The sequence below is a fragment of the Hesperophylax consimilis genome, chromosome 27 (genome assembly GCF_061612785.1).
Source record: "Hesperophylax consimilis isolate HC1 chromosome 27, BYU_Hcon_1.0, whole genome shotgun sequence".
Lineage (NCBI taxonomy): Eukaryota > Metazoa > Arthropoda > Insecta > Trichoptera > Limnephilidae > Hesperophylax > Hesperophylax consimilis.
In genome coordinates this window covers 14118278-14138074 of record NC_142862.1, presented here as the reverse complement: position 1 = coordinate 14138074, position 19797 = coordinate 14118278, and the positions used below count along the sequence as shown (strand labels likewise).

The following is a 19797-nucleotide window of genomic DNA, read 5'->3' as shown; positions in this document are numbered from 1 at the left end:
CTTTCCCTTCTTTCCTCCATAGTTAATACTGTTTTCAATCATCATAAAACTGTTTTTAATGTCCAGGTGTTGCGTCCATCGTCCCGCAAGGACGACGTGGTGCTGGCCATCTCTATAACGGGCACTGTGAAGGTGTGGTCCCTGCTCGGCCACGAGAACAAGCATTCGGAGCCCATCTACGAGAACGAGTCCAAGCAGATACGCTGCCTGAACGCTCTGTCCCTCATGTGCTGCGCCCACAACCAGAGGACAGTACTGGTCGTGTGCGCCAAGTACTGCCAAATTTATGATGCGGGTATGAATTTTCGCTCTATTATTACAGATTTTCAAACCTACCGATTCGACATTGAACTAATTAGTCTTAATATTTTTTTATCAGACTTTTTTTCCACCCTTTTTAGGGAAATATCACCTCAAGGCAAATCTATAAATATCTTTTCACAGAGATTACAAACGGTGGTGTACTGTTAATTTCCTTTCAATAAGCAATACCCTCGAGATGATCGGGAGACATTAATTATTCTTCGGTTCGTCTGAGATTACGAGTATGTTTATTATCGTGACGTATTTACAATGAATATCTAACTGGACTCACGTCCATTCTATAGGATACTCTAAATGATTCTGAAGCGGGAGGATCACTTACTGAAGATGCTCGCCTGTAGATCGGCTATCTTCGTAACCATTCAGGTATTAGCCCAAACCTCCGACATGTTGTCTCTGTCATGTTACTTATTTATTTATATCATCAAAAAATTACAGAATATATAATAAATCATTAGTAAGTAAAATACCTATATGTAAGTTAGTAGCAATGACATTGTTGAAAAACTAATGTTACAATAATAGAACAGTTTCTAATAGAAGAAAAAGTAAATATGTACGAGTGTTATAAAGATACGGCATAATATACTATGTGGTATTACTACTGCCTTAAAACTATATATTTTATTTTATTTATTTATTTAATACATGTTACATTGTTTTGAAATTTACATAAAGTAGATATAATGAATCACCATACTAGGCGGCTGCCTGTTTCATGGTGACCAATTGAGTGTAATTACTTTGTATGAAATATGAAATCTAGTGTAAACATATGAAATTAGTAACTATAGATGAAGCTAAAATTTTGGAAAAATTGTAATAAAAAGTAGAAGATAGAAATTAGAAAGGAGAAAGAAGTAAATTAGCATTAGATTGTAAAAATGTACATAATTATATATATAATTTTTAATATGTGTGTATGCAAGCACACATGTGTATATAGCAGCAGACATACCTATATACATATAACAACACATGTATACATACACCCATATGACGCATCCTCACGCATATAAACAATATATACACCTCTATCTGAGTACTTGGAATAGGCTACTAACACTATAACAATCACACATCAAAAAATCCCCGAGCGCTTTCCTGAAACTGTCGTATTTGGCTATTGATTTTATTTCTAACGTTAAATTATTGAATATTTTTGGAGCAAGAAAGTTAAATTGTCTTTGTGCCATTGAGGTTTTTATTGGGGGAATAGTATAATTGGATTTGTTGGAATATCTTGTATTATGGGTCGATTCAAAAATATTTTTTTTCGTATGTTTGAATTTATAGTAGGAGGATATGTTTTTGACGTATAAGGATTTTATGTTGAGTACTTTGAAGTCGTTAAATAAGTCCTTCGTGGGGTGAATATAGTGTACTTTGTAAATAGTCCGCATTATCAATTTTTGAGCTTTAATTAATGGATCTAATATCGTGTTAGAGCATCCTCCCCAGACTACTATACCGTAAGATATAATTGATTGGCATAAAGAAAAGTATACCGTTTTTAGTGTATTTTTATTTAGAATATTTCGTAATGACCTGAAGATATATGCCAGTTTCCGTATACGGTTTGTAACATTTATTACGTGATCTTCCCACCGTAGTTTATTGTCAATTATTACACCCAAATATTTAATGGAATCTACTCGTTCTAGTGGATTGCACAGACAACTAGAGTTATCTCTACAAGAATGTATTTTTAGTGTACGATTGATTGAAGGCTGACTCGGAATATTAAGACTAAACGTTATATATTTCGTTTTAGTTATGTTTAGGGTGAGTAGATTATCATCCAACCACTGTTTAATAATTTGCAATGTTAGATCCGCTCTATGAAATGTTTCTTCCCATGTCTTACTTTTTAGTACTAGGGCAGTGTCATCGGCGAAAGTGATTATATTGCCATCAATAATAGATAGTTTACATAAGTCATTGATATAAATGAGAAAAAGTGTGGGACCGAGTACACTGCCCTGTGGCACACCAAAGTTAATGCTAGTTGAGTGGGATGGTTTATGCGATGGTAGCTTAACACATTGCTTTCTGTCTGTGAGGTACGATTTGAACCAATCAAATGCCTTATTCTTTATTCCGATTTTTTTGAGCTTGGCTAGAAGGATTGGATGAGATACTGTATCAAATGCCTTAGCTAAATCCAGAAATACTGCCAAACATTTATCACCTTTGTCTAAGGCTTGTGTTATATGTGATGTTAGTTCTAAAATAGCTGAATCTGTATTTAGTCCTTCTCTAAAGCCATACTGGTTTGACGAGAGTATGTTATATTTTGTAAGATGGTCGATAAGTCTTTTTTTTACTATTTTTTCAATAATTTTTGATAGTGATGATAATATAGAAATTGGTCTGTAGTTTGTTATGTCAGTAGGATTTCCGGACTTAAAAATTGGTTGAACTAGGGCAAGTTTGAGTTTGTTTGGGAATTCACCTTTAGTGAGACTGAGGTTAATCATATGTACTAATGGATGGATTATAAAGGGTTCAACTGTTTTTAGTATAGTTGAGGAAATTTTGTCATGATTGCACGAATGAGAGGGCTTTAATTATCTAATAGTTTGAGAAATTTCATCGTAGTTGGTCGGGTTTAAGGTGAGTATATTATCTGTTTCACTGGCACATTGATTGATAATGTCGGCAAGGGCATTTTCATCGGTTGATGTCTTATTTAAAATCTTTGATGCTAGATTTTTACCGATATTGCAAAAGTATTCATTTATGTGATTGGTCACAGTGTCTGGATGGTCATTTAGGGAGGTGTCTTGGCCGTTGATGTTTAATTTATTGATTGGTTGTACTGGGTGATCAGTATTAGATATTTCTTTGACGATATTCCAAATTTGTTTGTTATTATTTCCGACTCTGGACAGTTTTTCTTTGTAGTAGTTTTCTTTTGTGGTTTTAATGATATTATTACATATATTTCTGTACTTTTTATAAAATATTTGGGCTTGAATGTCTGGATTATTGAGTAAGTTTTTGTGTAGCTTGTCCCGTTTTTTAATACAAAAAATTAGGCCATCTGTTATCCATGGTTTCAGTTTTTTATTTTTTGAATTATTCACATGGGATTCTTCAGTGACATCCTCAATATGTTGCAAGAGAGTTTCAGAGAAGGTATTAAAAGCAATGTCTACGTCTGTGGAGTTTAGAGTGGAGAGCCAATTTTCTAAAATAATTTTAGAAGTTAGTTTCTCGAGATTAATGTGTTTCTTTTTTATATTACTACGTGACGTTTCGGTAGTGGGTTTATTATGCATAAAACCAATTGCTATTGAGAAATGATCCGTTATGGTTGATTGATATATAATTCCCTTTGCATTTTTTTTTGATCGTAGAAATATGTGATCAATACATGAGTTACTAGTATCAGTTACTCTAGTAGGAGCATTAATATAAGAAATAAGCCCGTGTTGAGTCATGAGATTTTTATAGTCGAGTGTTTGTGATGCTTTTGGTTTAAGTAAATCTATGTTAATGTCACCGATCACCATTAGCTCTTCATTTGGTGTACAGTTAAATAAGGCCAAGTCTAAGGATTTAAGGAAGGATGAAATATTTTGGTGTTTAGGTGACCTGTATAGTGCAAGAATTGTGGTTTGGATGGTTTTTATTTTAAGGCAGTTGGCATTATCAATGAATAATTCAGAGATAATCGGGTCCAGCTCAGATTTTACATAGACAATTACTCCATCTGACTGTGTCTTATTATTTTGTGTATTGAAAACTGTAAATCCTGTAATGTTTTTGTGAGTGTAATTTGATTTGATCCAACATTCAGTTAAAATAATTATGTCAAAAATATTATTCAAATCGGCAAGTGTTACAAGTAGGTCATTATAGTTCTTATCAATGCTTCGAATGTTTGTTGAGAATATTTTTAATCGTTTATAGGGTTTTAGAATATTTATGCACTTTGAGGCATCATTGGTTTCAGTAGAAATCACGTTACCGTGGTTTTCTATTTGTAGATTAATATCAATCATTTCGTTTGACTAGTACCAGCTAATTGTATCACGAGCATGTATGAAGAGTATGAGTAAGTGTGATAAATAGATAAGAACAAGTTTAGTGAACAAAGATGTAATTAGAACAGAGTTAGAGCATTTCCAGTAACTTTCTTTCCAAGATTTAAATAGTATTGAGGTAAATGTATTAAGTGTTGTCAAGAAACAACCGCAAATATTAATACTAGTGAGAAATATTCGTGTTAATAAAAGTGGTATTATTTGTTTATATGGTGAGAATATCGAAAAATAGGGTAAAACATTAGAATTTGTGACAGTAGTTATGTCAAAACTAGAGGAATCTGTTAAGGAAGGTATGAACACATTATTTTGGGTAAATACATTATTGATGGTGGTGTAAATCATATAAAAACATGTGAGTAGGACAATACGTATGGAATGATCTACTGTTTTCTTATAGAATATTAAAGAGGCTTTAGTATTTACCAAAATTAATAAACTATGGTAAGAGTAATTACAAGATAGATTAGCAATTTTTGCAATAGTTATGCTGTTACAAGAAAGTACGAATATGTTAATTTGAATGGTTAATAAATGGAAAATAGTTGTATGGATCATACAAAAACATGCTAGGAGAAAAATATTTACAGAATGATCTATTTTTTTCTTAAATAATGTTAAAAAATAATGTGTTTGGATGATAAGAAGTAAAATATGGTAAAAATGTTTAACAACAATATTAACAGTTATTACAAAAATTATGTTCGTACAAGAGAAATCTACTAAAGAAGGTAAGAATACATTATTTTGAGTATTTAAATTGTTAAGAGTGATACGAGACAAATAGAAACTTGCAAGGAAAATAATATTTACGGAATGAACAAATTTTTGCTTAAAGGGTACTGAAAAAACTCGAGTTTCAAACAAAGGAGATAAAATATAGTAAGAATAGTAAGTAGCAAGATTAGCAATTATTACAGTAATCGTTCTGTTACAAGATAAAAATACTAAAGACAGTAAAAAGACATTATTTTGGGTATATACTTTGTTACTAGAGATCCGGCACATATAAAAACTTACGAAAAAATTAAAATATCCTAACTGAAACTACACACTCTAACAACATCTGTTGAGCGGCATTGAAACTACATATATATTTACCAATACTACACAAACGAATACTAGTGGGGTGTGAAAGTGTTAAGATTTGACCGGTCGGTGGCCGAGTTGACATCGCGTTTGGGTCCCACCCAGGCGTAGTGTGTTCAATTCCTCGGCTGGCTAAGTCCTCCATAGCTTACTGTGGTGGTAGTAGGAGATTTTAAAATATTGTCAGGTTATTCGTAACCCGGGAATGTTTGTCTTTTTAAATAAAAATAAAAAAAAATATTTTTTTTTACAAAAACTACAACAAATAAAAATTGACTTGGCTAGCTTGAAAATAATTTTTTGTCTTTATTATTATTTATAGATGTAATTTTCTGATAATATTAGTTTTGAGTTCCAATCTTAATTCTTATAAAAGAGTTCATGTTTATGATATGTGCCATCCCTTCTTCTAGGTTATGAGGAATCAAAGTCTGGCTCAGAATTGAAACTTCCTCCCCAGAGCCAGGCTTTTAACTGCTGTAAACTTTAAAAATGTCTTTAAAAAAATTAAATTGGTTTGACTGAGGATTAAACCTTCCTCCCCCCAGGGACTGGAGTCAACAACACTAACACCTAAGCCAAATTCTAATTCGATAGTACCGACTTTTATTTAGAATGTTAACTACATACTGTAAATTTATGTGTGTATGGGTACCACCAAGAGTTGATGAAATGCATTGTCGACAAAGCGTTTTATCAGCTTTTGAGGGCTGCAACACAACCACACTCGAGCCTGGTTCTTTGGGAACCGATGCCGGTGAAAATACTGTAACGATTTGAAACTACTCGCCCCGGTGTCAAGCGCTTGCAAGAACTGATTAACTTAAGAAGCGTGCAATTGTGAACACAGCGACGGCCGAGTACATAATCATAGAGATCATAGATTTCCGGCCAGTTCTAGGGAGATTGGACAGCGGTCAGGACGTGCATCACGGAACGGATTCCCAAGAGGTTTTGTGCCATTACAAACACGTGAGCGATTGTCATCATGTTATTTTAGATTTCACAACATGGTTTACTTTAATTATAAATTTGTTCTTCATAAGATAATTGGGAAGAACTGGCGCCCTATGCATTTAAAGCAAGATTAATATTTGAGATTTGAAACTTTAACCTTTTAATTTTTTTTAGTACCCACAGATTAGCATATTAGAATTGTAAATTCGCATCACTAGTCAGATTTAGTTTAACGATCTGAACATGCCCTGATATTAATAATAAATGTAGAGTCTCTTGCCAATTACATAACTTGATAATAATGTAATTTAATAGATGATAAAGTATTTTGATAAATAACCTCAATAAATTTTGTTCTTAGCATTCACACAGTTCTTTAATTTCAGATTCCCTTATTTAATATTGATTTACACTTGAGATATATGTTTACACACCTTTCAGAAATTTCACACCAATAAATCGCGGTACATTTGGCGCCCAACTTGGGGCGAGTAGTTTCAAATCGTTACAATACAAACCCTTGTAATGATTGCGAGTCGCTCGGAATCGCTATTGATGTCAAAGATAAACCGGGGTGGGATGTTTTATCTGTTACAACGTATTGACTTACGTTCAATTGACTTTTATCTATTATTTTTAATTTTAGGAGACTTCTCGGTACTGTGCTCCATCAACGCTCCCGTGGGCGAGCGCTGGATGTCCGGGGACTTTCTGTCCCCCGATAGAGTCCTCATCTGGTCAGACGAAGGAAAGGGCTACATGTTCAAGCTGCCCGCCAAGTAAGAAATATTTATTCATTATTATGTGTAAGCTATTTCAATCCTGGCACTACAATAATATTGTAGATCCTGATCAGATGAAGCGTTTTCAGTGTTAAAGACTTGTAAAACTTTGTATCCTCCACATGATATTAAAAATTTTAATGCACGAGACGCAATTGTAAAATAGATTTTTCCCATTCTAATAGGAATTCCAGTCGATTGAATAGTATAAAAAAACTTTTTTTAAAACAATTGAAATCAAAAAAAACTTTTTAAATAATATTGTATACATCTCCCAAAATTGTGCCCGCAATCACACTATTTCCAACCAGAATCGATATTATTGAAAAGCTTCAAATTTTGTTCACACACGTTGATCGCTTCATCTGAACGTCTAACCTAACCTAAACCAACATTTTTTTTTGATTTGCTTGTATGTTGGGATTTAATTCCTCATTTATTTATTGAGGGTCTCTTCTAGACTCAGATTAACAATTTCCTTCTGACCCGCTTCACAACATCGCCCAATCGAGTGTGGTGCAGTTTCATTCTTCAACAATTACGCTCTTGGAAGAGGATTTTACATTTGATTGCGATAAAACTTCGATATTTATTAAATATTTTTACAAAGCTGAAGAAGATACATAATTTATTTGAAAGCAATACAGTCGTATTACACTGTTTTTTTATGAATCTTTGTAACAAATGTTCATCGAAGATTCATAACTCCTTATGATTACTAATTATTACTTAATATATTATTATCCGCTAATTGATATTTGTAGTGGAATTTCATTCTAATCACTGAAAAGATGAACCCAAAAGATGAAGTGTATTGTGGACCTATCAAGATTGTCAACTTATGTAAACTGGTGACCCCAGTTAAATTTTAAATAACACTTCTAGGGATTGTCTGTTCCGTGATTCTTATAATGTGCATTTAGTATGATTGAAAACACTATTGAACCATGTGGAGTTAGGTACTCCAAAATGAAATTAAATTCTATTGAAATCACAGACATACGAATATATAGACTAGAAATTAAAGGTGAGGGGTAAAATCAACTGTTGAAGAACGAAGGGGATAAAGCTGACTGTGATTCGTCAATAAATCAATCTGACAGTATATAGGCATCTCGCATTATAATATCACCATTTAGTTCTTAACAGTAAAATCTGCTTTTGAATGAATAGACATTTTTACATGGGAGCGCAAATTACTCGCCACGTTATGAACAAATTTGCGAAGTCCAAATTCGGCAAAATAAATTTCTTCTATTTTCAGAGTCGAATATTTTGTTTACGTATTTAGTTAAGACACTTTTATAAGTGTTCATAATTTACTTCCCAGTAACAACGATGCGCACACTTGAGAATCGCTACATTCGACCAATGTTGGCTCGATATGATAGTATATGTTTCTACAACTGATTCATATTATACGACGTGAATAAGCTTTAAATGATGCTTACATATGGAATGTAATACGACAATTGGATTTATTCTCTTTTTCACATCTATTTTTACAAGTTTTCATATCACAAGCCACTATTTTGCCGTGTTATTTCATAAAATGCCTCGACCATAGCTCGACGCTAGTTCGAACAAGAATGATGACGTCACATTCTCAAGATTCACGGGAAGCCATACGCGAGTCCAGCCGGCTCCAATGGAACCGGTATGGGGAGTGGAGAATAATACGTTTTTAATCACTTAGGGCAGGTCTACTAATATTCATATGTCTATGATTGAAATTAGCTTTTTTTATTATTTAGTCATTTTCGGATTACCTCTTTCGTTCGTGCTTTTGCTACGAAAGGAAACGAAATTATAGTTTATTATCAGTTGTAATTGTAAATATTATTTTTCATTGTTGTTGGATAATCAGGAAATGCTCATTTAATTGGTATTATTAATGTCAGTTCTCATATTGTCCCCTACAAAATACCAATCCGTTTAAATTCTTAGAAATTCCCCGCAATTCAGGGAATTCCTTATAACTTGGCAACCCTGATAGACGGTACATTAGTACAACACATGAACCTAAAAGGCTCTGGACGGAGCTATTTGAGAATAATTTGAAGTCAGGGGGAATATATTTGAAAAATGCCAAATTGCTTAAATTTTTTAATGACATGTCCCATTCCCTGTGTCAATTTTTTTTCGGTTTAACTGGCAATTAAAGCGGATTTAACTGCTCTACCAACCTTGCTAGATGCCAATCGAGTAGGACTGACATTTATTTTGTATATTAACTGCTGTAACGTCTTCCGATTTCAGAGAAATGCGTATATGTCCACTTGTGCGTACGTGATTGACACCAAAAGTTGATAGATCTCATTGTCATCAATAACAAGTCTATCTGCTCGTTCGGATGTCGGGAAGTGGGTTAATTTCTACTTCCAAGATTTGTATTTATTCAAGAACGAAAACAAAAATGAAATTCAAATAGATATACTATAAAATTCATAAGCCGTTACAATTGCATTAACAATACAAAAATAAAAAAATATGATGGAAGTTTCCTATCGAATTAAAAAAATAAATATCAAATAGTGTTTTTAATCACATTAATGATAATTATTATCCATACTTATATGTCTAACCTACTTACGCTGCAGTGGTAAGTAAAAACACAGTGTCTCCTTGAAGCTCTCAAGGAATACACTGTGTTTTTACTTATCGCGGCAGTACAATGAAGATGCATACAATGATGAAATATGTTTAATTTAAACGTTTATTAACTTTTTGCACACTCATCCACCATGTATGTAGGTAATATATTTTACTACTGATAAAACTATATTTTTGATAGGTGTCTCATAATGCGATCATTTGAATTTATTCTGAATAACTCTTACATTAGTTGTGTATTATTAATTATTAATATGTAATAAATTGCGCAGCACAATTCAGATAAGGGGCCGTTCAAGTATTATGTAAGCACTATAGGGGGGCAGGGGGGTCTTTGCTTTGCTTATTTTTGATGACATGGGGGGGTGGGGGGGGTCGAGATAGTGATTACGTCAGCACTGCTCAGCAGTAGTTATTTTTTTTTACACATTGGCAACCCACACATTGTCTATGTTTAAAAACCGAATACATATTCGGGGATTCCCACAAATAATTAATATGTTTAGGTACTCGCTTAAAAAACAGAATACATTAACAGAAAAATGCATATAGGTACCAATTTTTACGTAAGCATGGGAGGGGGGGGTAAGAGCTTTGCTTACTTTTGGTGACAAGGGGGAAGAGGGGGTAAATAATTGTAATAAATCTGCTTACGTAATACTTGAACAGCCCCTAATTAAAAAAATATGTCTCTTTATAATTGAAGACCTGGGGATAAAAATCTCAAATGTATTATTTTTCATGTGAGCATTTAAACAGAATACCGTGGTCCTAGTTTTTTTTTTTTTTTATATATTTAAAAAAAAAAAAAATTCATAGATTCAACTTTTAAGCGCTGAAAAGGTTTAGCAAATATTGTTAATTAACTATGTGTAATTAAAAATTCAATGTGACATTTCATCGTCAATGCGAAAATACCTCCCATGTCAAAAACGTAATTGCTCAGAAAGAACTAAAAACTGATTTGAAGAGGATTGTTTTTTAAAACATCAAAAATACGCTTTTACATATATTATTGCATCAAAAACTAGTTTCACATACATTATTGCATCTAAAACTACTTTTACATAATATTATTATATCTGAAACTACTTATACACACATTATTTTGTCTAAAACTACTTTTACAAACATTATTGCATCTAAAACTACTATTACATACATCATTGCATCTAACACTACTTTTACATACATTATTGTATCTAAAACTACTTTTATTAATTTTCTCTTATTCCGCTTCACTCTTAGGGCGACTTGCACCAACTATCGCAAATTTTATCTTAAATTGTATTTAACTAAACGTATTTAAGACCCTAAATACATTTAACTTAAATGCGTTTAGTTGCGTCCTGCACCACGCAGTTCGGTGGCAATTTTAGTTAAACGTGTTTAACGCGTCGGTAAAACAGTTACCGCGTGGTTACCGCCATTAACGCGTAAATAAAACAGCTACGATGTTTCATTTTACTTGAAGTGTCAAAATATTTTGTGATTGTGTGTGTGGTTTAGTAGTGTGTTCATTTATTTTATGAAGAAAAAGTTAAAGCAAATAGACATAATGATGAAATAATACAAAAAGAGCTTCTGTTGTTGTAATTAAAAATAAAACAATTATCCGAGTAATTTTGTTTTTTTATTTTATTTCTTTTACATATTATATTGTTTTAAAGTATTATAAGAATGCTGTAGGTATGATTAGAAGTTTACAACCTTGCAAAGTACTCCTCGATAAGGAGTGTTAGCTCCAAGTGACGAGCACCTCGCTGATGTTTTATTGGTGTTGAATTTTAACTGAGGTTCAATTTCTTGCACTAATAATGATGTCATTTCTTTACTGAGACGAAATATTCTTTGAAACTTCTTGGCACTGAGTGTTTCAAATAAATTTGTTCTCTTGTTTACTTTTCTGACTATATTATAATTTATTTAAGTTATTTATAATTTCAATAACATAATTTCTTCATGATCGTCAGAATACAAATCCCAAATGTTCATTGTGAATACAAATTAAAATGAGATAGATTTTAAACACAATTAGAAATCGAAGAGATAACCTAAATATTTTTGACAGTACTGCTTTACGAGTAGGGCTAAACACGTTTAACTCAGTTAAACAGCCGCTTTTGGGTATTTAACTTTGACAGTTCTTTAAACGCATTTAACGAATTAAATTTTGTGGTGCAAGACGCCAAGTCGACTTAAATCAAATAATGTGTTTAAAATTATATTTAAATCAAATTTAACTTATGGTGCAAGCCGCCCTTAATACGCAATATTTCACTTTCAAATAAATGGATTTAGCTTTATTAATTCAAAACATGATTTATTATGTCGGGGGAGACGGAAATATACGCACTTTTAATTTTAATTTCGTTTATTAAGTCACTTACGCGATATGTCAATTAGTATGCGGCGCCGCCGACGGCGACTATATTCATATCAAGAGTTGGATTATATTCATAATATCGTAATTCATACCTACAAAATATTTCATAGACACTGCTGCCAACCAAAAAAAAATTTGTATTGCCATATAAAATAAATAATATCATCGTTTATAATTAATCTGATAGTATTAATACGCTTGCGTCTGGACGATGTAGGCCCTCTGATTGGTCAAATTTAAATTGTTTGTTTCGGTTAAATTCCGCTAACTTGAAAATTAAGACACGATTTCATACTAAAATAGGATTGCCTCATAATAATACGAGATTTCTTCAAAACCATCGTTTCTGCTCATATAATTTTTGGATAATAATTATCCACAGTTACGTGATTATGTTTGACGTTTATAAAAAAATTACGCGTTCCTTCAATGGCCGATACGCACGGCTATAGATTAGTTCGCCGACAGAGCGCACCTCTGGCGGTCTAAAAACGAACCAAATGAATGCCGCGAATATTTAAATATGCAGCTCACAATATTTGACCTCTTACGATTAACAAGCGTTTAATAAGAAGATTTCTTCTGGACGCTTATCACTTTGTAATGGCATTTTTCATTATTATTTATATTTTTTTTTGTTTATTAATTATATCTGATTTTATATTGACATGTTTTCTAATTTCTAAAATTTCAAAATTATTTATTTGCGATGCTTTATATCCTGAGTGAAGTATTTTAAGACCTGAATTTTTATTCGAAAGTGTGATCATTATTCAAAAGATGATTTGCAAACTCAGATTCACTATTTCCATTTAGAGCCCTGCGATATTCTTTAATTCTGACTTCAAAATTTCTATTGGTTCTACCTTTGTAAAAGAAATTACAATCATCCCAGTTGAGTTTTTAAACTCCTGATTTTTTTGTTCGAATTTTGCTATCTTTATTATTAAGAATATATTTCTTCATTGTTATTAGTGTAAAACGCCAGTTGAATAGTATCAGGATTGTTTTATATATAATTTTAGAAGTATCGTTATCCACAAACAGAATTCTACGCCATTGTTTATTTCTATCTTTAAAAAGACCGTTTGAAGAGAATATGTTTAATTTTTTTATTTAGTATTTCAACTATCAATTTATTAGAATAACCGTTATTAAATGCTATTTGTCTTATGGATATATTGTTTTATGGTTATATGCTATTTGTTTTTTTCAGGTCTTAAAATACTTCACTATAAATAATTTAGAAATTTTAGAAACGAGGAAACATTTTAATTTAAAAGCAGATATAATTAACAAGAATTTTTTTATAAACTCTCTTTTAAATATTTTCCCACTCAACTGGTCTTTCCCGTCTAACGATATTGTAATTCCTAATTATTATAAACCCAGCCTACTCTTACCCCTCCCCCCTCCTTCCACTTCTTCTTTCCCAATTGCAATCTATATTTAATTTTTGACTTCGGTGTATACACAATAAAATGTAAACATTATATTTATTTATTTATTGGACAATTTGCATAGCGCCGCTTTTGTGAGATATCACCTCAGGGGCGCTATATTGTAATAATCTACCTTTATATATAGATTTTTACTCTCCTGATGATGTTGTATATATAATCTAACTTTAAACTTTATTAGATACAGTAACAATTGTAGGTAAAGAATTACCACCAGTTGGAGTAAAATTAACACCTTTTAATTAAACCGACTGCTAATCTCATCGCACAATTACCCTCCTTTTATTCATAAACACGGGTACAATTAATCAATATGTAATAATCTATTATTTAAGTCAACTTTGTTATAACTATCTTTAATTGTGACAAACTAAACGATATTGATTCAACTTATAGACATTGACGGTTGTAACACATATTTAAGCACTGCAAGTCTCCTATGAGCTAATTATATTAGGTACCTAAGATAACAGTTAATATCAGTTGTAGACATGTAGTCAATAATAGTGTTTCATTTGAAATAATCCATCACAAATACGTAAAATTTCATTTATTCAAACAACTGTCATTCTTATTATGCGTAAATTTAGCATGTTATTATTAATTAACTTCCTGTACCGTGTTTTAACAATATATATATACTCACCCTCTCTCTGTGAATGTCCTAATATCTATCTATTAAATGTAAATGTTGTAAATATCACTTAAAATGGGCGAAGCCCAACCAAGAGCCGCCCGCAGGGCCTAGCAGAAAAAAACCCGCGGAGCGGGTTTTTAACTGCTAGTCCATATTAATATGTAAGTCAATGTATTGTTTATAACAAATAATCAACATATAATTAAATAAAATAACCCGAATAACAAACAAATAGAATAAAATGTGATTAAACGTATTCCGTTTAGGTAGTTTAGGTTAGGTTAGGTTAGAACATGGGAAAAAGGTATTAGAATTAAATTACAAACCAGTCTATACAAACCTAGCGTAGCCCACATACTATTTGAAAACTGGGATATAACTCTAAAGGGGACGCGAGCAGGCGTTATTAAAGGGGCATTTTTTTGCTATAGAAAATCACAGTTAGATTAGGTTAGGTTATATATATATTAATTTAATATTTTCAAGATTTTATTTTCTTTAACTGAATAAGTTCGTAGGTAGGTACTGTACCTAACCCGCGCACTGGCTAGGTAAATAACTAGTTGTGGTATTTCCGGCAAATGTCACATTATTTTGTTTCTTTGAAATCTCGTGTGACATATCGCGTAAGTGACTTAATAAACGAAATTAAAATTAAAAGTGCGTATATTTCCGTCTCCCCCGACATAATAAATCATGTTTTGAATTAATAAAGCTAAATCCATTTATTTGAAAGTGAAATATTGCGTATTTACCGTGAAGCGGAATTCGTAACCTTTACCCTACTTTTACATACATTATTATCGCATCTAAAACTACTTTAACATTAATTATTTCATATAAAACTATCTTTACAAACATTATTGCATCTAAAACTACTTTTACATACATTGATGCATCTTAAACTACTTTTTACATACATTATTGCATCTAAAACTACTTTTGCATACATTATTGGATCTAAAATTAGAAAGCGAATTATTGATGTTTTAAAAAAACAATTTGTAACTCTTAAAAAGCACCATTTCTCTCCTCCTGAAAAATTAAGTGTTTGACACATGGGAGGTTTTTTTGCTTTGACTAGATTTGCTGTTTTTACAAAAAATTTGAACCTTTACTGTTATTTTTTTAAAAATTAAGATATTACTATGAAAAGTAGCAATTCACAAACGTCAAACAGTATTTGATTATAGTGACAGTAAAAAAGTGAACTAATGCCCATTTGAATCAATGATTTTCAGAACAAATTTTGTGGAATATTGTTGTTTTTACAAAAGTACCATTTTTGACAGTCAATTTGAAGGAAATATTATGATTTGAGAATTTCACAGCCAAAAATATTGTGTTATAGTGATTTATTTTTGGAGCATTATGCCGTGTTGCGCAACCTCCTTCGTTAGCAAACTTTTCGGAAAGAATTACAGTGTCTATAATCAGGGCAGATGTGTAATCGATGATTGTGGTGAAGTGTGTGCTTAAGTATGTAAATGTGATGCCGTGTTGCCAACTCCAATCTTCTAAGAGCCAGTATTAGAATATAATTTTAAATGGTTTTCTGCATTTAGTTTTGGTGTAGCCGTCAATTACCGGATAACAAGAACTATTGAGCTTAGCTGTGTAATTAGGCGTGCTCTATGCATTTTGGGTCTTCCCAGGAATAAATCAAAAGTAATGGCCGGTTTCAATTAAATTCTTGGCGATTGCGGATTTGTAAGGGTGTGACCTCATTCTAGACAAATCAATTTTCACAATGGTAATTAAAATAATTATCTGTTAAAAATAGTATACAATCGGTAGGCACTTTATTGCTTCTCCAAGCCAACACTTTCAATTTTGAAAATGATGACACTTAAATTGAAAGTAAATGTTATATGGAGTTTATGGAACAGGAGTTATAGACAGAAAACTGAAATTAGTATTTTTGATATTATATTATGTTGGAACGTATACACTACAAGTCTTGTTGTCCCTCTCTTTCCAAAAACAAAAAGCGGTCATATAGAAGACTAATTCTCAGTGACTTGTACTAGAAGTGTGTACAGGGTGTCCGGGGTCAAAGTACAGTAACTTCGGGAGGTGATTCTACATGATGGTAGGAGCAAAAAAGAAATATAACTTATTCCGAAATTCCAACTTTTTTTTTCCATACAAAAAGACATACCTACCTACTAAAAATCCTTAGTGGAGGTACACACTTACCCAATAAATTCGCTGTGTGTTGTGTTGTGATCACCTCCCGAAGTTACTGCACTTTCACCCCGGACACCCTGAATATGTATACATATTCACCAATTCGCACAATACATACTAAGTTTGTGTTGTTTGGGTCAACTCTAATTGCGCAACCTATATGTAACTGCCCCAGCTACTAGCTAATCATACTAGAATGACAAATTCCTCTGTAGATTCAATTGATTTACACAATATATGAGACACCTATCAAAACATAGACAAATTTAATACGAAAATATTTTTTCTATCTATTGTGCTTGGGCTGAAAGTAAAATGAATTTCCGTCATTCAGTGCATTCTATTTGATTCAGTAATTCTATTTGACTACAGTAATTTAAAAAGCATTCAAAGTTATCATGTTCGAGAATCTTATTTTACTGTGCACTGTCTATTTTCATTTTATATTTAGCCAAATGTAGCTAATCATACTAGAATGACAAATTCCTCTGTAGATTCAATTGATTTACACAATATATGAGACACCTATCAAAACATAGACAAATTTAATACGAAAATATTTTTTCTATCTATTGTGCTTGGGCTGAAAGTAAAATGAATTTCCGTCATTCAGTGCATTCTATTTGATTCAGTAATTCTATTTGACTACAGTAATTTAAAAAGCATTCAAAGTTATCATGTTCGAGAATCTTATTTTACTGTGCACTGTCTATTTTCATTTTATATTTAGCCAAATGTAACATTATTTATTTACTGGTCACTAATACTTTTTGCAAATAAACATCTTTGAATGACGTGAATTAATTAATTAATTTGTTGCTATTTGGTATAAAACCGACACCCAATGGGGCACAGAATTCTAAACTCTAAACATAGTACACCAAAACATCTAGATTTAGGTATCGCAGCAAATGTTGAAACAAACACAGTAACTACGCGGATGCTTTGCTCTTCAGAAAAGAAAATTGCTGTATTATTAAAAGTATAAGTATGCATAAGCAGTCAAAAGGCTGTGACTCTCAGTGACCGTTTAAGATCTCGTCTCATTTTCTTTCCTTTGTCCTATTCGGGTCGGAGACCTACCGTCTGGACGCAGCGCCTCCAGGCGTCCTCGTGTTGCGCTACTTCGGTAGCCTCCGTTTAAACGAGACCCAGCATACCTCTCCTCGGAGAGTATTCCATTTGTTTATTGTTATCAAGTTTAATTTGTAGAACTCCATTTTAATTTTTAATTTTTTTTAAATATTCAATAATATTATTATTAGATTTATAAAAACAGTTTATTTTTAAACAAGTTCTGCTGTGTAATTATTACTACGCGTGACAGCTGTTTCGCCTTCTGAAGGCATTATCAAAGTATTCCATTTCATACAAAATAAATTAATCCATTCTTATTTCAGTACTTAAATTCACATCTGATGGCCAAGTCTGTATTTTTCAAAACGTCCTTACCGCCGGTTTAGCTACGTCACAAACCCTTATTAACCCTTCCCTCACGGTGTTAAAAATGTCCCGTTCTCCGGTGCTATACACTCGGTAAATATTTATATATTGTAATTATGTCGTGCAATACTTAAATGTATTGTGGAGGGATACCTTAACCCTTTACGGCGCCGAATTGCAGATCTGCATCATACCATTCGAACTCCTTAAATTGTTCAAAGAAACAAAAAAATACCATTTGGCGCAGCGTTGCATATCCACAGAAAAGCTATCTTACGAATTAGTTAGTTTTATTTTTACTAAATGACGTACTTTACATTTTGTGGTCATTTGAATATAAAAACTTGTCATAACCGGTTCGTGTAGTTTGCACACGTGTTCAATTGTTTGTTTTTATTACTGATATTGAAAATTTCGCCGTGAAATTGTGCTGAAGTAACAGTAAGTCCCTCTTTTTCATAAATTTAATGTACTTTCAATGAATTTTTCTATATTAAAAGGTATACGCTACACTTTTGTTATGATGCAGTAATGCATCATTGCGCTAAACGATCATAATCCATTTGTTTGTTTCTAGAAATAATGTTTTTTTCTTTCAGTCTCATTATGAGTTCGAGGCTTCCACGTTTAGGTGCCAAAGTTCCATCTTTGACGACTCAAGAATCGGAAGACATTCTGGGCCATTGGCAAGATGGTGATGATGGCTTAGACTACTCAGATGACGAAGACATAGCTGATCATCGTACATATTAGAATGAAATGGGCAGAATTTACGCGAAGATTCGGATGAGGAACCAGAAATACCAGATCCAGAAGAACAGGACAACAACATCTTGTCACCAAACTTGGCGGACAATATCAACACTACAGTCGCGCAATATGAGACACCGCCTGGTATTCCAATACCGAGTACCAGTTCAACTACTACTTCAAGAAGTTCACGTGCTCCTAAGACAAATATTTTATGGAAAAATAAAAACTTAGGGTTTAGCAAAGACCAGATGAAGTTTCGGGGATCTTCTATCTTACCCAATGAAATATTAGAGCTGCAGACACCTTAAGGACATTCCACAAGACATCAGGTATTTTCATATTTATTTACTGACGACTTTATCGATCTTATTAGAGAGGAAACAAACCTGTATAGCGTGCAAGAAGATACCAGTAAGTCTATAAATGTTACAAGCCAGGAAATAAGACAGTTCATAGGAATTATATTCTTCATGTCCATAATTCATATGCCTAATGTGCGAATGTACTGGTCAGAGAAATATGGTTGCGCCCACATACGCGAGACCATGACGGTAAAACGGTTCGAGTTTTTGAGACAGTCGCTACATTTCAATGATAACGCCAAAATGATACCATATGGTTGGCCAAATTCTGATCAATTGTATAAAATCAGACCTATAATTGAGAAATTAAACCATAATTTTGCTAGAGTGCCTTTTGAACAACATTTGTCTGTTGATGAACAAATGTGTTCCACCAAAGCGCGAAGTGCCCTAAAGCAATATGTGCCAGATAAACCTCACAAATGGGGCTTCAAGCTGTTTGTGATTTGTGGTGTATCTGGATATGGCTACAAGTTAGAAGTCTACAGTGGCCAAGAGAACATATGCGCAGATGGTGAGCCTCAGTTAGGTGCGTTATCTAACGTATCCGACTTGCCAGAGACATGCCTGACAACCAAAACTATCGATTGTTTTTTGACAACTAGTAAAGACGAGAGGTTAGTAAAATATAAAAAACGAACCGGCTCAAACGTACCAGTGAGGTAGAATCACTGATTCAGGATAAAAGAAGAAAGGACCATGCCATTACATACCACCAAAAGAGGTTAGATTAGACCAGGTAGGGCACT

At 32.7% G+C, this 19797-nt stretch overlaps 1 protein-coding gene across 5 annotated transcripts in view; it reads left to right on the top strand.

The window, feature by feature from the left end:
• The window catches only part of Rbcn-3B (WD repeat-containing protein Rbcn-3B), a 140718-nt gene that overhangs the window by 15384 nt on the left and 105537 nt on the right, over window positions 1-19797 (top strand). For all 5 annotated transcript variants that reach the window (XM_089648035.1, XM_089648033.1, XM_089648037.1 and 2 more), the window contains exons 5-6: window positions 67-295; window positions 7069-7201. In XM_089648035.1, coding sequence (XP_089504161.1) covers window positions 67-295; window positions 7069-7201 — 362 coding nt within the window. The remainder of the gene's footprint in view (window positions 1-66; window positions 296-7068; window positions 7202-19797) is intronic.